The sequence below is a fragment of the Sesamum indicum genome, linkage group LG13 (assembly GCF_026168435.1).
Source record: "Sesamum indicum cultivar Baizhima isolate 11 linkage group LG13, ASM2616843v1, whole genome shotgun sequence".
In the NCBI taxonomy this organism is placed as follows: domain Eukaryota; kingdom Viridiplantae; phylum Streptophyta; class Magnoliopsida; order Lamiales; family Pedaliaceae; genus Sesamum; species Sesamum indicum.
The window spans coordinates 477,339-495,291 of record NC_142669.1 but is presented as its reverse complement, the minus strand read 5'-3'; the positions used below and the strand labels follow the sequence as shown (position 1 = coordinate 495,291).

At 39.2% G+C, this 17,953-nt stretch overlaps 2 protein-coding genes across 2 annotated transcripts; one reads left to right on the top strand and one right to left on the bottom strand.

Annotated features, from left to right (window-relative positions):
* The first annotated feature begins 1,772 nt into the window (after positions 1–1,772).
* LOC105162620 (chitin elicitor receptor kinase 1) lies at positions 1,773–8,113 on the top strand. The gene is given in 11 exon segments (XM_088877224.1): positions 1,773–2,509; positions 4,090–4,130; positions 4,370–4,550; positions 5,224–5,420; positions 5,613–5,702; positions 6,134–6,227; positions 6,310–6,461; positions 6,536–6,630; positions 6,993–7,131; positions 7,251–7,349; positions 7,713–8,113. Coding segments are annotated over 11 exon segments (1,863 nt in total). The 5' UTR covers positions 1,773–1,899; the 3' UTR covers positions 7,878–8,113.
* Positions 8,114–17,080: 8,967 nt separating this feature from the next.
* LOC105162742 (uncharacterized) lies at positions 17,081–17,953 on the bottom strand. Its single transcript, XM_011080862.1, has one exon. The coding sequence runs from the start codon at positions 17,951–17,953 to the stop codon at positions 17,081–17,083; it is 873 nt and encodes a 290-aa protein (XP_011079164.1).

Below are 17,953 nucleotides of genomic sequence, written 5' to 3'. Positions count from 1 at the left end.
GTAAGCGGCGTCACTTAAATCATACCAATCAATTTTGGTATAAAATTTGTCTAAATGGTCTTATGGGTCTCTTGTTCCATCATACTCCGACAGATTTGATACCTTAACACCTGCTGAAAGTGCTTCGACCAGGATGGGGGGGCGAAAAGGCTACGTCTTGGAGGGGCTATGACCAATGGCAAATAAGGATCATCGGTTCCCCTAGACGGTGGGGGGGCAAAAGGTTGCCTTCATTGGGGGGGGGGGGTGTTCTTGAGTTTGAGCAACCTCAAGTCGAGAGATTCTGTTGTTCACTTTTTCCTGCCTCTGCTCCTCTTCCTCTAGAATCGAGGATAATTTTCGAATTTTGTGAGGGAAAGGAGGGGCGAATTCGTGGGATGATGTGCTACAAATTGGGCTACTGCATGTGTAGCTGCCAGAGTGGATGCATCGCAAATCAAGTCTAACAAAGCTTCTTGTGTTAACTGTACCATCGATTCTTAGGGTGAAACCTCGGGGGGGTGTTCTCCTCTAGGGTGAGGGTGGAGATTGTTGACGAGGTGGGGGGTTCTCCCCGTTGATAGAAGCTTGTTCATGAGGTAAAGGGGATATCCAACGAGGTGGCGATTGTTCATGAGGCGGGTCTTGTTTTGCTCCAATCATTTGTGCTTCGCGGGTAGTGTCCACCTCATGGACGTCGCGGGCTTGAGACCTAGTTTGCATACTCAGTGTTGGGGTAATATTTTTCCACAGACGACGCCAATGATGTGGATGTTGTTTCTACTAAGGGATTGATGGGAAATTACCTCAACACAATAATACCACTAGGTCTTGCTCTTTTCTTAGTGAGAGAAATTTTGGGGTATATGATACGTCAAATCAATGATAAAGACCTGCAATAAAAAATATTTTGACTATTTATAGTGGGATATGAAATTTTATGGTGTTGTGGAGTATAGGTCCTTATGGTCTATCTTAGGGTGAAGTTACAAATATACCCTCAATAATCTTTTAATATTACCAACATGTCCATCATATATTAATTATTTTTATACTATACTTTTTTTTTTGTTTTACTTACTGAAAATTTTAAGAAGAGTAATAATAGTTTTCAATAACTATTTTTTTATTTCGAATAAAAAATATAATACTGAACAAAAATATAAAAAGAAATTGATAATTTTCGAAACTTAATTAATTAGCATTACCTTAACGTGCATGTTAGGTGATGTAATTTATCACTTTCTAATGGACCGTGCAACACGATTTATATTAATCATTTTAGCAGCATCATCGAACACGTTTGTCCTCAAAAACTGATTTTCTACGAAAATAAAGCCTTCAAAATTATAAGTCATGCAAGTTTTAATTTTTTTTTCATGTACAATTAATATGAAATTATATATATATATATATATATATATATAACTAGGAATAATGAACACTAGAAAAAAAGCATGATCTTATATTATATATATATATATATTATTGAAAGTCAAGGGTTGAGTATGAATGGATACTAATGGAATGCGTCACTTGTAAATTGAGAATTTTTTAAGGAGATGTAAATATAATTTTAAATTTTTTTAAAAAATAGAATTTAATATTTTCAGAAGGGGTTTAGGTGGAATTAACACTATAATTAACTTTCTCGGGGGAAGAAGAGAGCGAAAATTGAGAGCAAATAGATGGTGTTTTTGGTATTTTTGTAAATAATTGTGACTAAATTAAAATAGATGAAAAGTTTTGGGGCAGATGAATAATAAAGAAATATCTGTATCTAAATTATTGTAGAGAAATCAAAGCAAGAAGAGAAGATTCTCCTTTGAAGTCAACTGTCAGAAATTATCTCCGGATACATCAAATACAAATTTGATTTTTCCTCAAATTTTTTATGATCATGGTACATAGCACAACACCATGATGAAGCTCTTAATCGGAATATTCTTGATCGGAATACTCTCCGCCGCCGATGGCCGTTGCAGCCGTGGCTGCGACCTGGCGTATGCCTCCTACTATGTGTGGCAAGAGTCGAACCTGACTTTCATTTCCGATATGCTGCAGACCCCAATTCAAACAATCCTCGACAACAACCGTCAAATCGCTAACCGAGACAGCGTGCTCGCCGATACGCGTATAAACGTGCCCTTCACCTGCGACTGCCTCCGCGGCGGCGAGTTTCTCGGCCACGATTTCACCTATAGGACGTCTCCCGGCGATACTTATGGATTGATTGCGGGTACTTACTACTCGAATTTGACGACTGTCGACTGGTTGCAGCAGAATAACATATACCCGGCCTTCAATATTCCGGACACAGGTGTGGCATTGAACGTGACGGTGAATTGTAGCTGTGGGGATAAGACTGTGTCGCCGGATTATGGGTTGTTTGTCACTTATCCTTTGAGGATAGGGGAAAGCTTGGAGTCGGTGGCGGCGGCGAATAATTTGAGTGCGGATTTGGTGAGGAGGTACAATCCGACGGCGAATTCCAGTTCAGGCAGTGGATTGGTGTTTATCCCGGTTAGAGGTGAGAAACTTTATTCATTTTCTTCATAATTTTCTTGTTATGTTGATGATATTTTCTTTCTTGATTGTTATATTATAGCTGGTAGACTATACTTTGGCTGTTGTCCCTAGAAAAGTTGTGAATAGCTGTTGTTTAAAAATTAACTCAAAGGGTTGTGTTTTTTTAGTGGAAATAAGTTGTAGGTGCAATGGAAGTTGAGATTATTTGAGAATTAAAAAAAAAAAAAATTGAAGTTGGAGTGATTGTTAAAACAACTTACTTAAATTAGTTTAATTTAAGCGGTTCAAAGGCATAAACTGTAGATTAAGAAAGCACTCTTTTAAGCTTATTTTCGGCAAACGCTAACACTATGTACTTGATTTTGGTGTCAAAATCGAGTCTATTTTCCCTTGTATTTACATCTCCATAGCGTTTGATGAAGACATAATGATTGGGACCAACTCTGGTAGTAACTTGTGGAACACGGGGTACCAAAATCTTTTTAATGATATTGTTGAGGTACCAAAAAATATATTTTTGTCTAAATATAACATATATATATATATATTTAATAAAGAGAATAATTGAGACAGTCAATTAATTGATTCCTCCAATAATCACTATACTAAATGCATTGAAAGCTTACACTCTAGCGGCATCATGAACATTACTAGTATCATTTGATTTATTGTCAATCATTTATAGAGCAAATATAAAATAATCTTTTGAAATTTGTGATTTGAGATTATTATTGTCTTATGAGTCATACCAGTCATTTGTTTATCATATTACTTTTATTATAAATAAAACTAGAAGTTGTACTTGAAACAATCTACTATTATGTGATAAATGCAAGAATAACTATACCCTTACTTCCTCTATACGTAAGAAACAAAAAACCTAAAAAACAACTATTTTCCTTATTTTGCTACTGTAATTTATGGTAAGTGTTTTATTACATTTACTCTCTTTTAACTATATGACATTACATTCCCTACGAGTTTTGATGCAATATCAATTACAAAAAGATAATAATAATAATAATTAATCAATAAATACTATATCTAGCTAAATACAATTAACCAATGTTATAAAAAAAACTAATCAAATAGTTTACAAGATATAGATAATAATTTGGGAACATCCAATAGTAAACACGGGAAAAATGCAAGCAACCCCCTTGTAATATTGCGAATAAGCAATTGAAAAAAAAATGGCAATTTACCTCCCTGTGTTTTTATAATGCAGTAATTTTACCCCATTGTGTGTTTTGAAATGATACAATTTTACCTCCTTAAACAAGGAGGTAAATTGCTTCACTTTAACCATGACAAGTCATCTATATCTTCTTTGTGCTGTCCAAGTATTAAGCATGAGGACTCTGAGCTTTATATGAAAGTGGTCCATTTATTAGAAGGCTCGGTCATAGTGATTGGTTTTTCCATGGACTCCTTGATCTAGTCGAATATTTACCACTGGAAAGTCTGGCATTCTTCCTAATTATCTTGTATATGCTCCTTGATTTGAACTTCTTGATGGTAATTCTCATGGCTCTACTGATTTATATGTTGCTCTAATAAAATCTCCTGATTTATATGCAGACCAAAACGGGAGTTTTCGGCCTCTAAACAACAGGTAGCATGTCTTTTTAGCTATGGGTTTACGATGCTACACATCTTTATTGAGTGGTTCAGCTTGTAAGTATAGTATAAAGTTGTATACTTATCTCAATTCTTTTTCCTTTTTGGATCCTTTTGCAGCAAAGGTGGTCTGGCCTTCTCCTCCTATGGGTTTTAATGTTATATTTCTTGTTTTCCAAATTTCCACTATGGATACAAAATAAATACATCCTGGAAATTGTACATGCTTCTACCAACTAAGTGCTACCCCTCAAATTCAGGATTGTCTGGTGGAGCCATAGCCGGGATATCTGTTGCTGGGATAGCTGGGGTGTTGTTATTTGCAGGTTGTTTATATGTAGGATTGCTAAGAAAAAAGAAGGAAGAGAAGATTCAATTGCTCTCAACAGTACATGAAGATCAGTTACAACAAGTTGGTCATGGTACTTTTTGAATCATTTCATAGTTCTCTATGGTTCCCTTTGTTTGATGTTCAAGCTTACTTGGAACACCTTACATTTCACTGTAGGTTGAGAATAATTTGAAAATTAGAGACTTGATGCAACTTTTTGTTAAGCATCAATAAATATGCCATTTATGGGCAGCCACGTTTTTTCTCATGTGGGTTTCCTTTCTGGATTCCTTCCGGTTTATTTCACCAACTTGTTGCATGTTGCAGATGTCTAAATGACCGGGTGACTGATCAGGTGTTTCTGAATAATTATATGAAAGTATGTAGTCTCCCAAAAACCAGTCCTTCCGACACTCCACTTTAGTGGGGCGTCTTCCACACAGATAATAACACATAAACAAGAAAGAACTGATCTTATTGAGTTTTACACTCTAAAGAGAACATTCATCCAGTAAACGTGATTCTCATTAGAGCCAAATACGTATACTAAACAGTAGATACTTCTTTAATGAATGTTGTTCTTAAGCTAGATGCTGATAAATATGGGCCAAGCATAATATGGACATATTATTGTATTTGTTCATCAGTTTCACTGGAAATGAATAACACTACATTTGTACTGCAGTTCAGTAGAATGGATTTGCTGCACAGTAATTATGTTTCTGTTATCTTCTCATGCTATTTGTCTTTCATTTCTTGGTTAGCTCCTGGAGACATCAAAACACTAGATTCTGCTGGTACTCGGGATGGAGCATCTCCAGGTCTTACAGGCATTACTGTCGACAAATCTGTTGAGTTCTCATATGAGGAACTCGCAAGTGCTACTGATGACTTCAGTATTGCTAATAAGATTGGTGAAGGTGGATTTGGTGCAGTCTACTATGCCGAGCTCAGAGGTGAGGTAAGTGCAAAGTTTCAATCTGCCTAGCTGAAAAAGGAAGTATGAGATTGCAAGATTAGGTCCAATTATATTCAGGTCTCAGTCTTTATGTGAAAACATGCAATTGTTATGTACGCATGGTTGTGGTAGGCGTATTTGATATTGGGTTTCTGTAATATCATAATTAGATTTGCCTCACAAATTTTTGTGCAGAAAGCGGCAATTAAGAAAATGGATATGGAAGCCAGTAAAGAATTTCTCGCTGAGCTGAAGGTTTTGACAAATGTTCACCACCTCAACCTGGTATTATATTAATTCTTCAGCAAATTCAGACTCATTTAGGTTGTACTTGAGTGGAAATATGGGATTTGAGGAACGGATTTGTAACTAGGGTTTTCAAATGACCCCAATATTGGTTGGATTTTGTATCTATGATGATGATTGAATTATTAGCTTACCTCTATCCCCTGAACTCTTCAACAAATCCGGTTATAGTTTTCTTTGCATCCTTGAGTCTGCTACCAGTAAAATTGCAAGCCTGGAAATCTGTATCTAAACAAACTGTGTCGAGGTTGTCCCACATTAGTTTTGATCCTGAAAAGAATCATATTATGTTTTACCAAGAAACAGCTTTCTACATCATGCATTTCAATGTTCTAGAACAACTCTGTTCCAGTTAGTGAATATAATAAAAATTAATTGCTTGCTAACTTTTTCCATATCTTTGGGTACAGGTGCGCTTGATAGGATATTGTGTTGAGGGCTCTCTCTTCCTTGTATACGAATACATTGAGAACGGAAACTTAAGTCAACACCTCCGAGGTTCAGGTGAGCCTTGTTCAAATATATAAATGTGATGCAACAACTGCGCTTTCACAAAAATAGCTTGTTATATGAAGTAATTTTCCAGGCAGGGAACCACTGCCGTGGTCAACTAGGGTGCAAATTGCTCTTGATTCAGCAAGAGGTCTTGAATATATCCACGAGCACACTGTTCCTGTCTACATCCACCGTGATATCAAACCAGCAAATATATTGATAGACAAGAATTTCCATGGGAAGGTTTGTACTGAAGCCTGGATCTCATACTCAAGCATGAAGATTTCTTCATAAAACAAACTGAATCTGTTGTGCAGGTTGCAGACTTTGGTTTAACAAAACTGACTGAGGTTGGAAGTAGTTCGCTGCCAACAGGCCGACTTGTGGGAACATTTGGTTACATGCCCCCTGAGTAAGTCCGCTAGCTCATCTTCATGCGTAGTGTCTGACATCAATTTTGGTTACTTTGTCTTGCGAGTATATTTGAATTTTGCATGATACTTGTCTAAGTTGTCTGCACAATTACAACCTAATTAATGGAGCGTAAATCGCAAACCAGCTTAGCTCTGTTTTCTCAAACATCTATTCCTCGCACCACTCAAGGATATAATCTAGTCATAAAGTGATGACGTATCATGGCTATTTAAAGTATTAATTAATAGTCCACAAGAATAGGACAATTAGTAGTAACTAATATTTTCCTCTGCTGAGAAATTTTTGGTCTGTTGGGCAATGCAATTGGACACAAATCCAATACTGTAATTCTGCTTGCAGGTATGCTCAATACGGCGATGTTTCTCCAAAAGTAGACGTGTATGCTTTTGGTGTTGTTCTTTATGAATTGATTTCAGCCAAGGAAGCCATAGTTAAGGGAAATAACTCCGCTGCAGACTCAAAGGGCCTTGTCGCTTTGGTAAATTGTTTTCGACTTACACGAACATTAAATCCAAAAATGTGTTTGTGAATAATTCGTCTGCGTAAATGGGATTTGGCTATTTACATGCTCCTGACGCGATCTACTTCTCTTGCTAGTTTGAAGAGGTTCTCAGTAAGCCTGACCAAACTGAAGAACTGCGGAAACTGGTCGACCCTAGACTTGGAGATAAATACCCCCTTGACTCAGTCCAAAAGGTTCGGTATTTCTCTTAATCAGGCTTTTTTGTGAAAATAAGTTGAAAAGAGTGTTGTTTATTTACAATTTATATTTTAGAATAGCTTATTTTAAGCTCATTTAAACCAAATTCTACAAGTTTATCACATACCAACTTTGGCAACTTATTAGTCAAATTGCAAGTATCAAGTTTCTTTACCAAAACACAAGAACTTCGACTTTTTCCACTTTTCACTTTTATTTTCAAATAGTCCTAACTTTCACCATAACTAAATTTGCAGGTTTTTTTAAACAATTTATTTTCATTACAAAAATATGAAGATATTGCAAAGTAATATGCAAAATATCAACTCTCTTCGTTTACACTCTCTTTGTGATTATAGATGGCAATGCTTGCCAGAGTTTGTACTCATGAAAATCCTCAGCTTCGACCAACTATGAGATCGATCGTTGTTGCATTGATGACTCTCTCGTCTACAACTGAAGATTGGGACATCGGCTCTTTCTACGGAAACCATGGCCTCTTAAATCTGATGTCTGGGAGGTAGGGAGTAGCAATGAGCACGTCACATCATTGGTCCGTATCCCTGCTGCTTTGGCACGAGTCGAGCAATTGGAAAAAGCAATGCCGTATGTGTGTAATATGTATATGTTTCTGTACAATTCTTCTGTGTTGTTAGGTGAAGACGGAAATAGTTACCGTAGATAAGTAACATTGATATTACTCGAGCAAATATTGTATTTAAATTGGTGATTTATTTTCAATTGGATTTTCTATTCCGAATCTTGTCGTATCTTTTATTCCATTTTAATATATACATGTGCATAAGTTTTTTTTAAATAAAATAAATGACGTAATCTTTATACACATGGTGGTGTATATATTAAATGGAGTAAAAGATGTAATATGATTTATTATAAAAATCGATTTTGGATTTATTTAGTCTAAATAGGGGTGGCAGATGAGTCGAATCAGCTCGACTTTGAGCTTGACTCGAGCTCAAAAAATTCGAACTCGAGTCGAGCTCCTATCGAGCTCGAGCTCGAGCTCAGTTTTAAGTGTTCACCAGCTCGCGAGCCAGTTGCGAGCTGGTGAATATTTTTTATTGTTTTTATATATATTTTTAATTTTGAATTCTTTATATATTTAATTTTATATTTAATATTTAATCAGTTTTATAATGTAAATTGATCATATATTATAATTATTAATCAATATCATATATTTTATTTTGGATAATAATAAATTATAGTACTTTTATTTATACATTTGATCTTTATATAAAAATAAATTTAATCAACAACTTACTAAATTATAATATTTTTTATAATTAAAATTATTATAATGTATTTATGTTATATTTTAATATATATTTGTATTACGTTATGCATTTTTTAAATTGACAAATAATTCACTTATGATTTTTTATTATTTATAAATTTATGTCAAAATTAGTAATTCCGATGAATTAATCTAAAAAACATAATAATAATAACAATATTAGTAATAATAATAACAACAACAACAATATAATAATAATAATAATGATGATGATGATAATGGTTGAACAATTCTAATTATTATTTTATTTTATATATAATGAGATTAAAAAATTTAATCAATAATTATCATATCTTAAAATTCGAGCACCCGATTCATACGAAATTTAAATATATACAAGACTGTGTCTATTAGATTATATCTGACGGTATGATTTAAAATCACATGGCCTGATTTAACGATACACCGTCTTGAATGATTACTCTTATGTTTTGAGTACGATATCTCGACATCCGTATATCCAATAAGTCTAAAACTTTACCAAACGTATTTTTATTTAAGTTTGATTATATCTAACGGTCTGATCTGAATTTTGATGGCCCGATTAACCCATGTTGTTCAACAATGTAAGATGATAGTTAGATCAATGTTATACTAACATTTATCAATATATAAATTTTGCAAATTGTGAACATATATTAATTTCAACTATATCTATGTAAAAATAGGATGATTCGATCTCATAATTTAAAATAATAATAATAATAATAATACTAATAATAATAATAATAACAATTATAATACTAATACTAATACTAATACTAATACTAATACTAATAATAATAATAATAATACAACAAAAGTCAAACCCATTTCTTTCTCTCTTTTTCTCGTTTCTTCTTTCTTTTCCTCTCTCTTTCTATTTCTAATCTCCATTCTTTCTCTTTCTAATCTCCATTCTTTCTCCTTCTCCAATCTTTTTTCTTCCCCAAATCCTTAGAACCCTAGCCCCAAATCCATCTCTCCCTCCGCCACCGCCACTCACCACCCACCACTTGTCCTCCTCCTCCCCCCCCCCCCACAAGGAGAGAATTGCAAACTCTCTGCAAGAAGAACAAGATCTCTACCAATATCACAAAAGTCGCCATGGCCGACGCTCTAAAAACACTTCACATCGTTGAAGCGATTGAGGAATTTTTGCAGTCATGTCAATCTGAAACTGCAGAATCATCTATTGAATCGCCGGTGAGGTCGGAGGTAACATCTCCATTGATCCGCCTCGATCACGTTTGACCTTGATCAACGACCACGACCACTCACGTCACCGAGTTGGACCTGTTATCTGGAAATAAAACATAAGGCTAGTCGGGATCGTCCCGACGACGACGCTCCGATGCCTAAGTCAGGTGTTGAGATCGAAAGGAATATTCAGCGATCTAAAATATAAGTGTAGGTGAACAGTGTACCTTCTCTCAGGATGGACTTAGGGTATTTATAGGCGTCTGAAGGTGGGACCCTCCTAGGGGATAGGTGTCAACTTCAGGCATGCCCATGCAATGACTCAGCTATCTCTCCTTTGGACACCTGTCCGATGGATAATACGGGTCGGATTCGGGTCTATGGGGCCCGATTTGAGACGTCATCAAGCCACAATGTGCCACATGCGACCTGCGACCTTCTTACCTGGCGACCTTCTTGATGCCTTTTTTCTCCTTCGACCTGCGATCTCCAGTGCGACCTATGTGCAAAGTCATGTTTTGTTCATTATTTTCTTGAGACATCCTTATCAGAATTCCCCCACTTCTTTCAAATGTAATTTATTACATTGGAAAGAAGTATATCTTGCCCAATTTAGATGGAAAGAAAATCCTTGCAAGGTCGCGTGTTTGATGCAATTTGATGGTCAAGGGTTGGATCTTTGCACGCGTGCTTATCATGCGATCATAAATCGAAGGGCAATGCTGCAATAAGTCGAAGCGTTGCATTTAATGAACTGCCACGTGTTGTTCATCCGACCGACGTCACGATCTTCGAGGTGCCACCTGTCATCCATCCTCTGGTTTCAGCTGGGCGCGCCTTTCCACACAGTGGTCTATATATACCCCCCTCCTTCAAAATTCGCTTGCTCCATTGTTTCGTCCTCGAGATCGTTGCCAGAATCCCAGCGACCTGCCTCCTCGACCTCGACAAGGTACCATGTCTTCCATTAACTCGAGCTTTTCCTTTTCTATTTCTGCGACTTCTCCTTTGCATGAACTCGAGGGTCCCTCTATAGCTAGATCTAGGTCTAGATCTAGGTCGCAGTCTAGATCGAACCCCTCTAATAACCCATCTGATGACGAGACCCCTAGGTATGTTAGATACCAACAATCTTTAGATAACAGCCCTTGGATTGGTATTGTTAGTAAAGTGAAGCAATCCATTTCCCAAATAAAGGAAAAATACTTTATTCCACACGATTTTGAGGTTTTGATCCCCAGGTCATTTGATCGCATGCATACCCCTCCTCTAGGATTTTGTACTCTGTCCATCGGCCATTTTGAGGCCGGTTTGCGATTACCTCTTGCTCCCCCTATAGCTCGCATACTTAAGGGATTAAGGTTAAATCCCATGCAACTGTCTCCCAACTCCATTAGTCACATTGTACTTTTTGTCATAATAATGCGAGTTTTCGATCTCGACCCCAGTTTTGATAATTTTTGGTCGATTTATTCTTTCACTACCTCCACTAGGTCGGCCAATAGAGGTTTCTTCTACCTCACTTTCCATAGACAATGTAGGTATCTAGAGCCCCTTAAATCCAATACGGTCCGTGGAAGGATCGCTTCATCTTTGTTCGACCTCTCCCTTGTCAACAGTGGCCTTTTACTCTCAAGTGGTCTGTAGAAAAGCCCGAACCAGTTACTGAAGGAGAGGGTTTAGATGGGGATTTGATTAATAGTCTCACTTCTAACCCTTTTTTCCCAAAAAAGTTGCTGACCGAAGAGGTCTTCTGTCTTGCGCGCCTGTCCCGTGCTTCTGTACCCGTCACAGGGTCACTAGGTGATTCTCTATCTTTTCTCCTGATTCCCTTTTGTTTTTTTATTTGCTAACTTTTTGAGGTCGTTATTCTGCAGAGAACAAAGTCACGCTGGGTCGTCTGACTAAGCGTGCTCAAGCTCGCCAGGAGCGAGCTACCGGTGAAGTCCAACCTACTCCCCAAGTCCAAGCTCCAGGTCGCACAACTCCTCAACGACCTGATCCGGACACCTCGGCTACTCCTACGGCCGATTTGCGAAGACCTGAGACTCCAGTTGACATCGGCAGTGAGGAAGTCCAGGCTCACGATCTTCCCCCAGCTCGAGGTGCTTCCCCTAGCATTGAGATGGTTGGCTCGTTGGTCGAGGGTGGAGCTGCAGGTCCCAGTCGCCCCCAGAAGCGCAGGCATAGGTCGCCCTCTAAATCCAAGCCTGGGGGGCCGCATATTCACAGGCGATCTGAGGAGGAGCTCGCAGCCGCTCGAGCCGCGGAAGATGAAAATTTGAAGTCTTTAAAGGAGGTCGAAGAGTGGGAGTTATCTGCTTTTGCTGCTCACCGCACTGATTCTCAAAAATTTGCTGAACTGACTGGGGCTCGGCTGGCACCTCATTGGAAGGTCTCGGATCATAGCACCATCTTGAACAGTGAGGCTGGGCAGGAGTCTTACGAGATCTACAGGCACACTAGTCTGCCTCGCGACCAAGCCGCACTCCTGTCTTATCCTTATCCCCGGCTGGAGCAGCATGGTGCCCACGCCTTGGCACAGTTAACTGTTTTGATCTCTACATCCACTCTGATTTCCTCTAACACCATGTATCGTCATTGCAGGCTAGCGCTTTCATGCGATCATTGTCTTTAAAATGTACTGTTCAACGCAAGCGCCGCTTGGAAGCCCAGGAGAAATACCGAGAGATTCGGAATGATTGCCGGGCGAAAGAGAAGGAATGGGCGGAGGAACGTCAGCGCCTTGAAGAGGCAAAAGCTCGTCTTGAGGCGGAGGTCGCTCAGATGAAAGAGGTCGCTGAAGCCCATGGTGCTGAGGTCGCTAGAGCACGCGAGGAAGGTCAGATGGCAGGCTTTTCTGCTGGGCAAGAGGCTGGTCTTGTCCAAGGTCGCATTGAAGGACGTGAAGATTTCTTGAACTCTGTCGAGTTCGCTGATCGAGTTCGCAGTGCCAGGTTGGAAGGAGCTCGGGATTTCTTGAAGACCCCAGTTTTTGATACCGCGGTTGAGATCAAGGCGAGCATCTACATGACGCAGGGTTTTAACAAATGCAAGGCTCAAGCTAATAATCTGAAGGCATTTGCTGAAGGGTTCGATCAGAACAAGCTTAACCCTTTTGTGGACGAGAACTTTCAACCCTACCCTAAAGAGCCATCTCCTCAAATCGAAGGTACCGAGTTTGCAAGCTTGATGGACGAGGTGGAAGCTTTAGATGAATGAGCTCGACCTTATGACCTCATGACCTGCATCTCTGCAAATACTTAGGGATTTTTTGTATAGGTACAAAGTCAGAGAAACAATTATGTTTTGACTATACACTGATGATTTGGAATTTTTGCTGTGTTTGTCAACTTTTGACAATTTCAGTGTATAACAACTTTCTTAATTATTCAAAGACTGTGTGAACGGTTGCTCTTGAATATTTGCGTTAGACGACAATGAAATATCAATGAAGTTATGAAAATTTTAAAATATACACGACTGTATGAACTCAAAAATTGTGAAGCTTACTGGTCTTGCGATCCCCTTTAGATCGAATGATCAGTTTTTGTGATCTTTTTGCAGACTCTACGATCTTTCTCAGATCGAATGATCTTTTCCAGATCTTGTGATCTTTTGCAGATTCTACGATCTTTTTCAGATCGAATGATATTTTTCAGATCTTGTGATCTTTTGCAGATTCTACCATCTTTTTCAGATCGAATGATCTTTTTCAGATCTTGTGATCTTTTGCAGATTCTACGATCTTTTTCAGATCGAATGATCTTCTTCAAATCTTGTGATCTTTTGCAGATTCTACGATTCTACGATCTTTCTCAGATTTCACAATTAAATATAAGCAAACGCTAAATTGAAATGAAATAGGTAGAAAAAAAGAAACATGGTGATATTACGTGCCAATGATCTTTTTCAGATACAATATACATGAGCTTTCATCAACCTCGAGCTCGATCTTTCTTAGGTACAAAAAACGATCTTTACTACATGACCTTTCGCAGGTTCATAATTACGCATAAAATTTCTTCAAATTTTGAACATTCCATGGTCTCAGTAAATCTCGATCTTCCAGATCTTGTAAGCGATAAGTGCCCCTTCGTTTGATCTCCGCAACTTTGTAGGGTCCTTCCCATCCTGGGTCAAGCTTTCCCACATGCTTTGATACCTCCACTTTCTTCAGCACGAGGTCTCCAACTTGAAATTGTCTGAGTCTCAGTCTTTTGTTGTAACTTTTCATCATTAAACTCTTATGATGTAGCATCTTGGCATACGCGATCTCCCTTTTCTCTTCGATCACTTCCAAATCCAAGCAGCGCTCCTCGCGATTAGTTGCAGGATCGTACATAGTAACTCGATGTGATTCCTCGCCTATCTCTGTAGGAATAAGAGCTTCAGTACCATACACAAGACAAAAAGGAGTTTCACCTGTGGAGGATCTAGGTGTAGTTCGATATGCCCACAAGACTCCAGGTAATTCATCCAACCATGATCCTTTTGAACTTAATCTTGTTTTCAAATGCTGTAGGATGGTCCTGTTAACGATCTCGACCTGTCCATTTGACTGGGGATGTCCTACTGCGGTGAAGTGTTGCTGAATTTTTAACTCCTTACACCAACTTGTGATCTTCTTTCCTTGGAATTGAGTGCCATTGTCCAAGATCAAGATTCTGGGGACTCCAAACCGACATATGATGTTTTTCCATATAAATTCGATCATATTACCCTACCTTAGCTACAGCCTCCGCTTCTACCCATTTAGAAAAATATGGAGGCTTCTACCCATTTAGAAAAATATTCCACAGCTACTACAATGAATTTTTTCTAAGATCGCGCGGTGGGAAAAGGTCCTAAGATGTCTATCTCCCATTGATCAAAGGGACAAGCGATCTTAACCGGTTCCATTTGGGTCGCTGGTGTATGGATTTGTGCTGCAAACTTCTGACAAGCCTCGCATCTCTTGACCAACTCTTTCGTATCTTTCACTAGGGTTGGCCAAAAATACCCTTGTCTGATAACCTTTTGGGCCAGTGACCTTCCCCCAGAATGATTTCCACAACTTCCCTCATGGATTTCCCTCATCACATATTCAGCTCTCTCTGGATCAAGGCATTTCAACAATGGCCCCTCTGCAGTTCTTTTGTACAGTTGCTCGTTAACCAACGTGAAACGAGGTGCCCTCATTTTCAATCTCCTTGCAGCAATGGAATCAGCTGGTAAAATCCCGTCTCTCAAGTATCGGACAATTTCATCCTTCCACGACAGCTTCTCGCTTGCAGTATTAACATCAACAACTTCAGCGATCGCGGATGTTTCTTTGATCATAACTGTGATCTTGCGATCTTTAATCCCTGATAGAGTAGCTCCGAACTTCGACAATGAATCGGCTTTGTCATTCTCATGTCTTGGATTTGATGCACCTGACACATGTTAAATTTGGACATTATGGATTTTGCCTTGGTATGATAGAGTATCATGCGCTCTTCTTTGGTCTCATAAGTCCCCTCTATCTGCAACGCAACAAGTTGTGAATCGGTGAAGATCTCTAGATCTTTCGCACCCGCTTCCAGTGATAATTCTAAACCCATGATGAGGGCTTCATATTCAGCCTCATTATTAGTGACCGGAAAAGATAGTCGTGCAGCGACCTCGATCTCTATATTTTCTGGGCCTTGTATTAATATTCCAATTCCTCTGTTTCCCGCATTAGAGGATCCATCTACATGCAACATCCATTTGCCCAAACTAGGCTCGGTTTCAGGCTCGCCCACGAACTCGACCATAAAGTCTGCTAATACTTGTCCTTTTAACGTCGTACGAGCTTGGTATTCGATGCCAAATTCCCCCAGTTCTACTGCCCACTTCACAAGCCTACCTGAGGCTTCAGGTCGCGCCAACACATTACGGAGCGGATGATTGGTTAAGACAATAATGTGGTGACCCCTGGAAGTAAGGTCGCAGTTTGCGGGCCGTTACAATGAGTGCAAGTGCCAGCTTCTCAATCTGCGCATACCTTTTCTCCGCTCCATGTAACATTCTGCTTACGTAATATATTGGACTTTGCACTCCCCCTTCTTCTCTAACCAAAGCTGAACTAATTGCATTTTCTGAGACTGCCAAGTATACGTATAACACCTCATTCCCTTTCGGATTTGCCAGTAACGGTGGTGAGCCCAAGTATGTTTTTAAATCTTGAAATGCTTGCTCACATTCCTCCGTCCACTCAAAATTCTTGGTCTTTCTCAACACTTTAAAGAAAGGCAGATTTCTATCTGATGATTTTGAAATAAAACGATTGAGAGAAGCGAGCTTACCAGTAAGTTTTTGGACCTCTTTAATGTTGGTTGGTGACTTCAGCTTCAGTATTGCTTCTATCTTTTCTGGATTCATCTCGATTCCACGTTCCCTGACCAGATAACCCAGAAATTTTCCTCCAGCCACACCAAAGGTGCATTTCATCGGGTTCAGCTTCATTATGAATTTCCTGAGGGTCGCAAAAGTTTGTTCAAGGTAAGCTATGTGATCATGCGACCTTGAACTCTTCACCAGCATATCGTCAACATAAACCTCCATAGTTTTTCCGATCTGATCCTCGAACATCCGGTTCACTAAACGCTGATACGTGGCACCTGCGTTCTTCAGCCCAAAGGGCATTACCTTATAACAATATATTCCCCTTTCTGTTACAAATGAAGTTTTATCCTGGTCTTCTTCTGCCATGAAAATCTGATGGTAGCCTTGATAGGCATCCATCATGGAAAATAACTCATATCCGGCGGTTGAATCTACTAATGCATCAATTCGAGGAAGTGGATACGGATCTTTTGGACATGCCTTATTCAAGTCCGTGAAGTCGATACAAACTCTCCATTTCCCTCCTGGCTTGGGGACTACCACAACATTGGACAGCCAATTTGTATACTGAACTTCCATAATGTACCCGGCGTTTAGCAGTCTATCCACCTCTTCTCTGATCACCTGATTTTTCTCCACGCTGAAATTTCTTTTCTTCTGCTGCACAGGTCCCATGGTAGGGTCTACATTTAATCTGTGAACAATTACTTCTGGTGCCACACCTATAAAATCCGACGAGCTCCATGCAAAGATGTCGGCATTTTTTCGTAGCAATGATATCATCATGGTTTCCAGTTGTTCACCCAAGTGCGACCCTATCCTGGTAGTTTTAGAGGGATCTCCTTGGATCACCTCTACAACCTTATGCGTTTCAGCTGGTCAAATTCTTTCGATCTTTCCGTCAGATATTTGGCTTCCCCCTTCGATCACATCTAATTTCCTCCTTTTATCCGTGCCTTCACCCTTTTTCAGGGATAAATTATAACATTTACGCGCTTCCTCGGGATCGCAAATCACCTCCCCTATTCCTGCTCTGGTTGGAAATTTTACTTTCAGATGGTATGTAGACACTATAGCTCGGAATGCATTCAGCCCAGGTCTTCCAAAGATTACATTATAAGCAAAGGGTGTGTCTACGACTATGAATTTGATCATCAACGTTTTCCTTCGAGGGTCTTCTCCCATAGACACGGGTAAATCAAGTGTTCCTAATGGGACAATCTCAGTACCACCAAATCCAACTAATGGGGTCCTTACTGATTCTAACTTCGTATTTTCTAACCCCATTTTAACAAGAACATCCCAAAGGATGATATCTGCTGAACTTCCATTATCAATCAGAACTTTCCGGACAGTAAAATTGGCTATGTCGAGTTTGATCACCATGGGATCGTTCTGCGACCTAACTCCTCCTGCCACATCTTTGTCCCCGAATGTGATCTCCTCATCTGGCTCAATACTCGCGATCAACTGATCATGCTGAACATTTCTACTCTGCCGCTTTCTTGCCCTTCTCGAATCTCCCCCTTCGGGTCCTCCTACAATGGTATAAATGATGCCTTTTACAGGCGCATTTCCCCCCAAATTAGCTTCTTTCACCACTCCTTTTCCTTTATCTTGTCTTCGATCGGGGCTTTTGGACCGGCTTCTGCGAGCAACAGTTTCTTCTGCTCGACATTTCATTACTAGCTCTTTAAAATACCCTTGTCTTATTAGCCCAATCTCATCTTTCAATTGATAGCACTCCTCCAT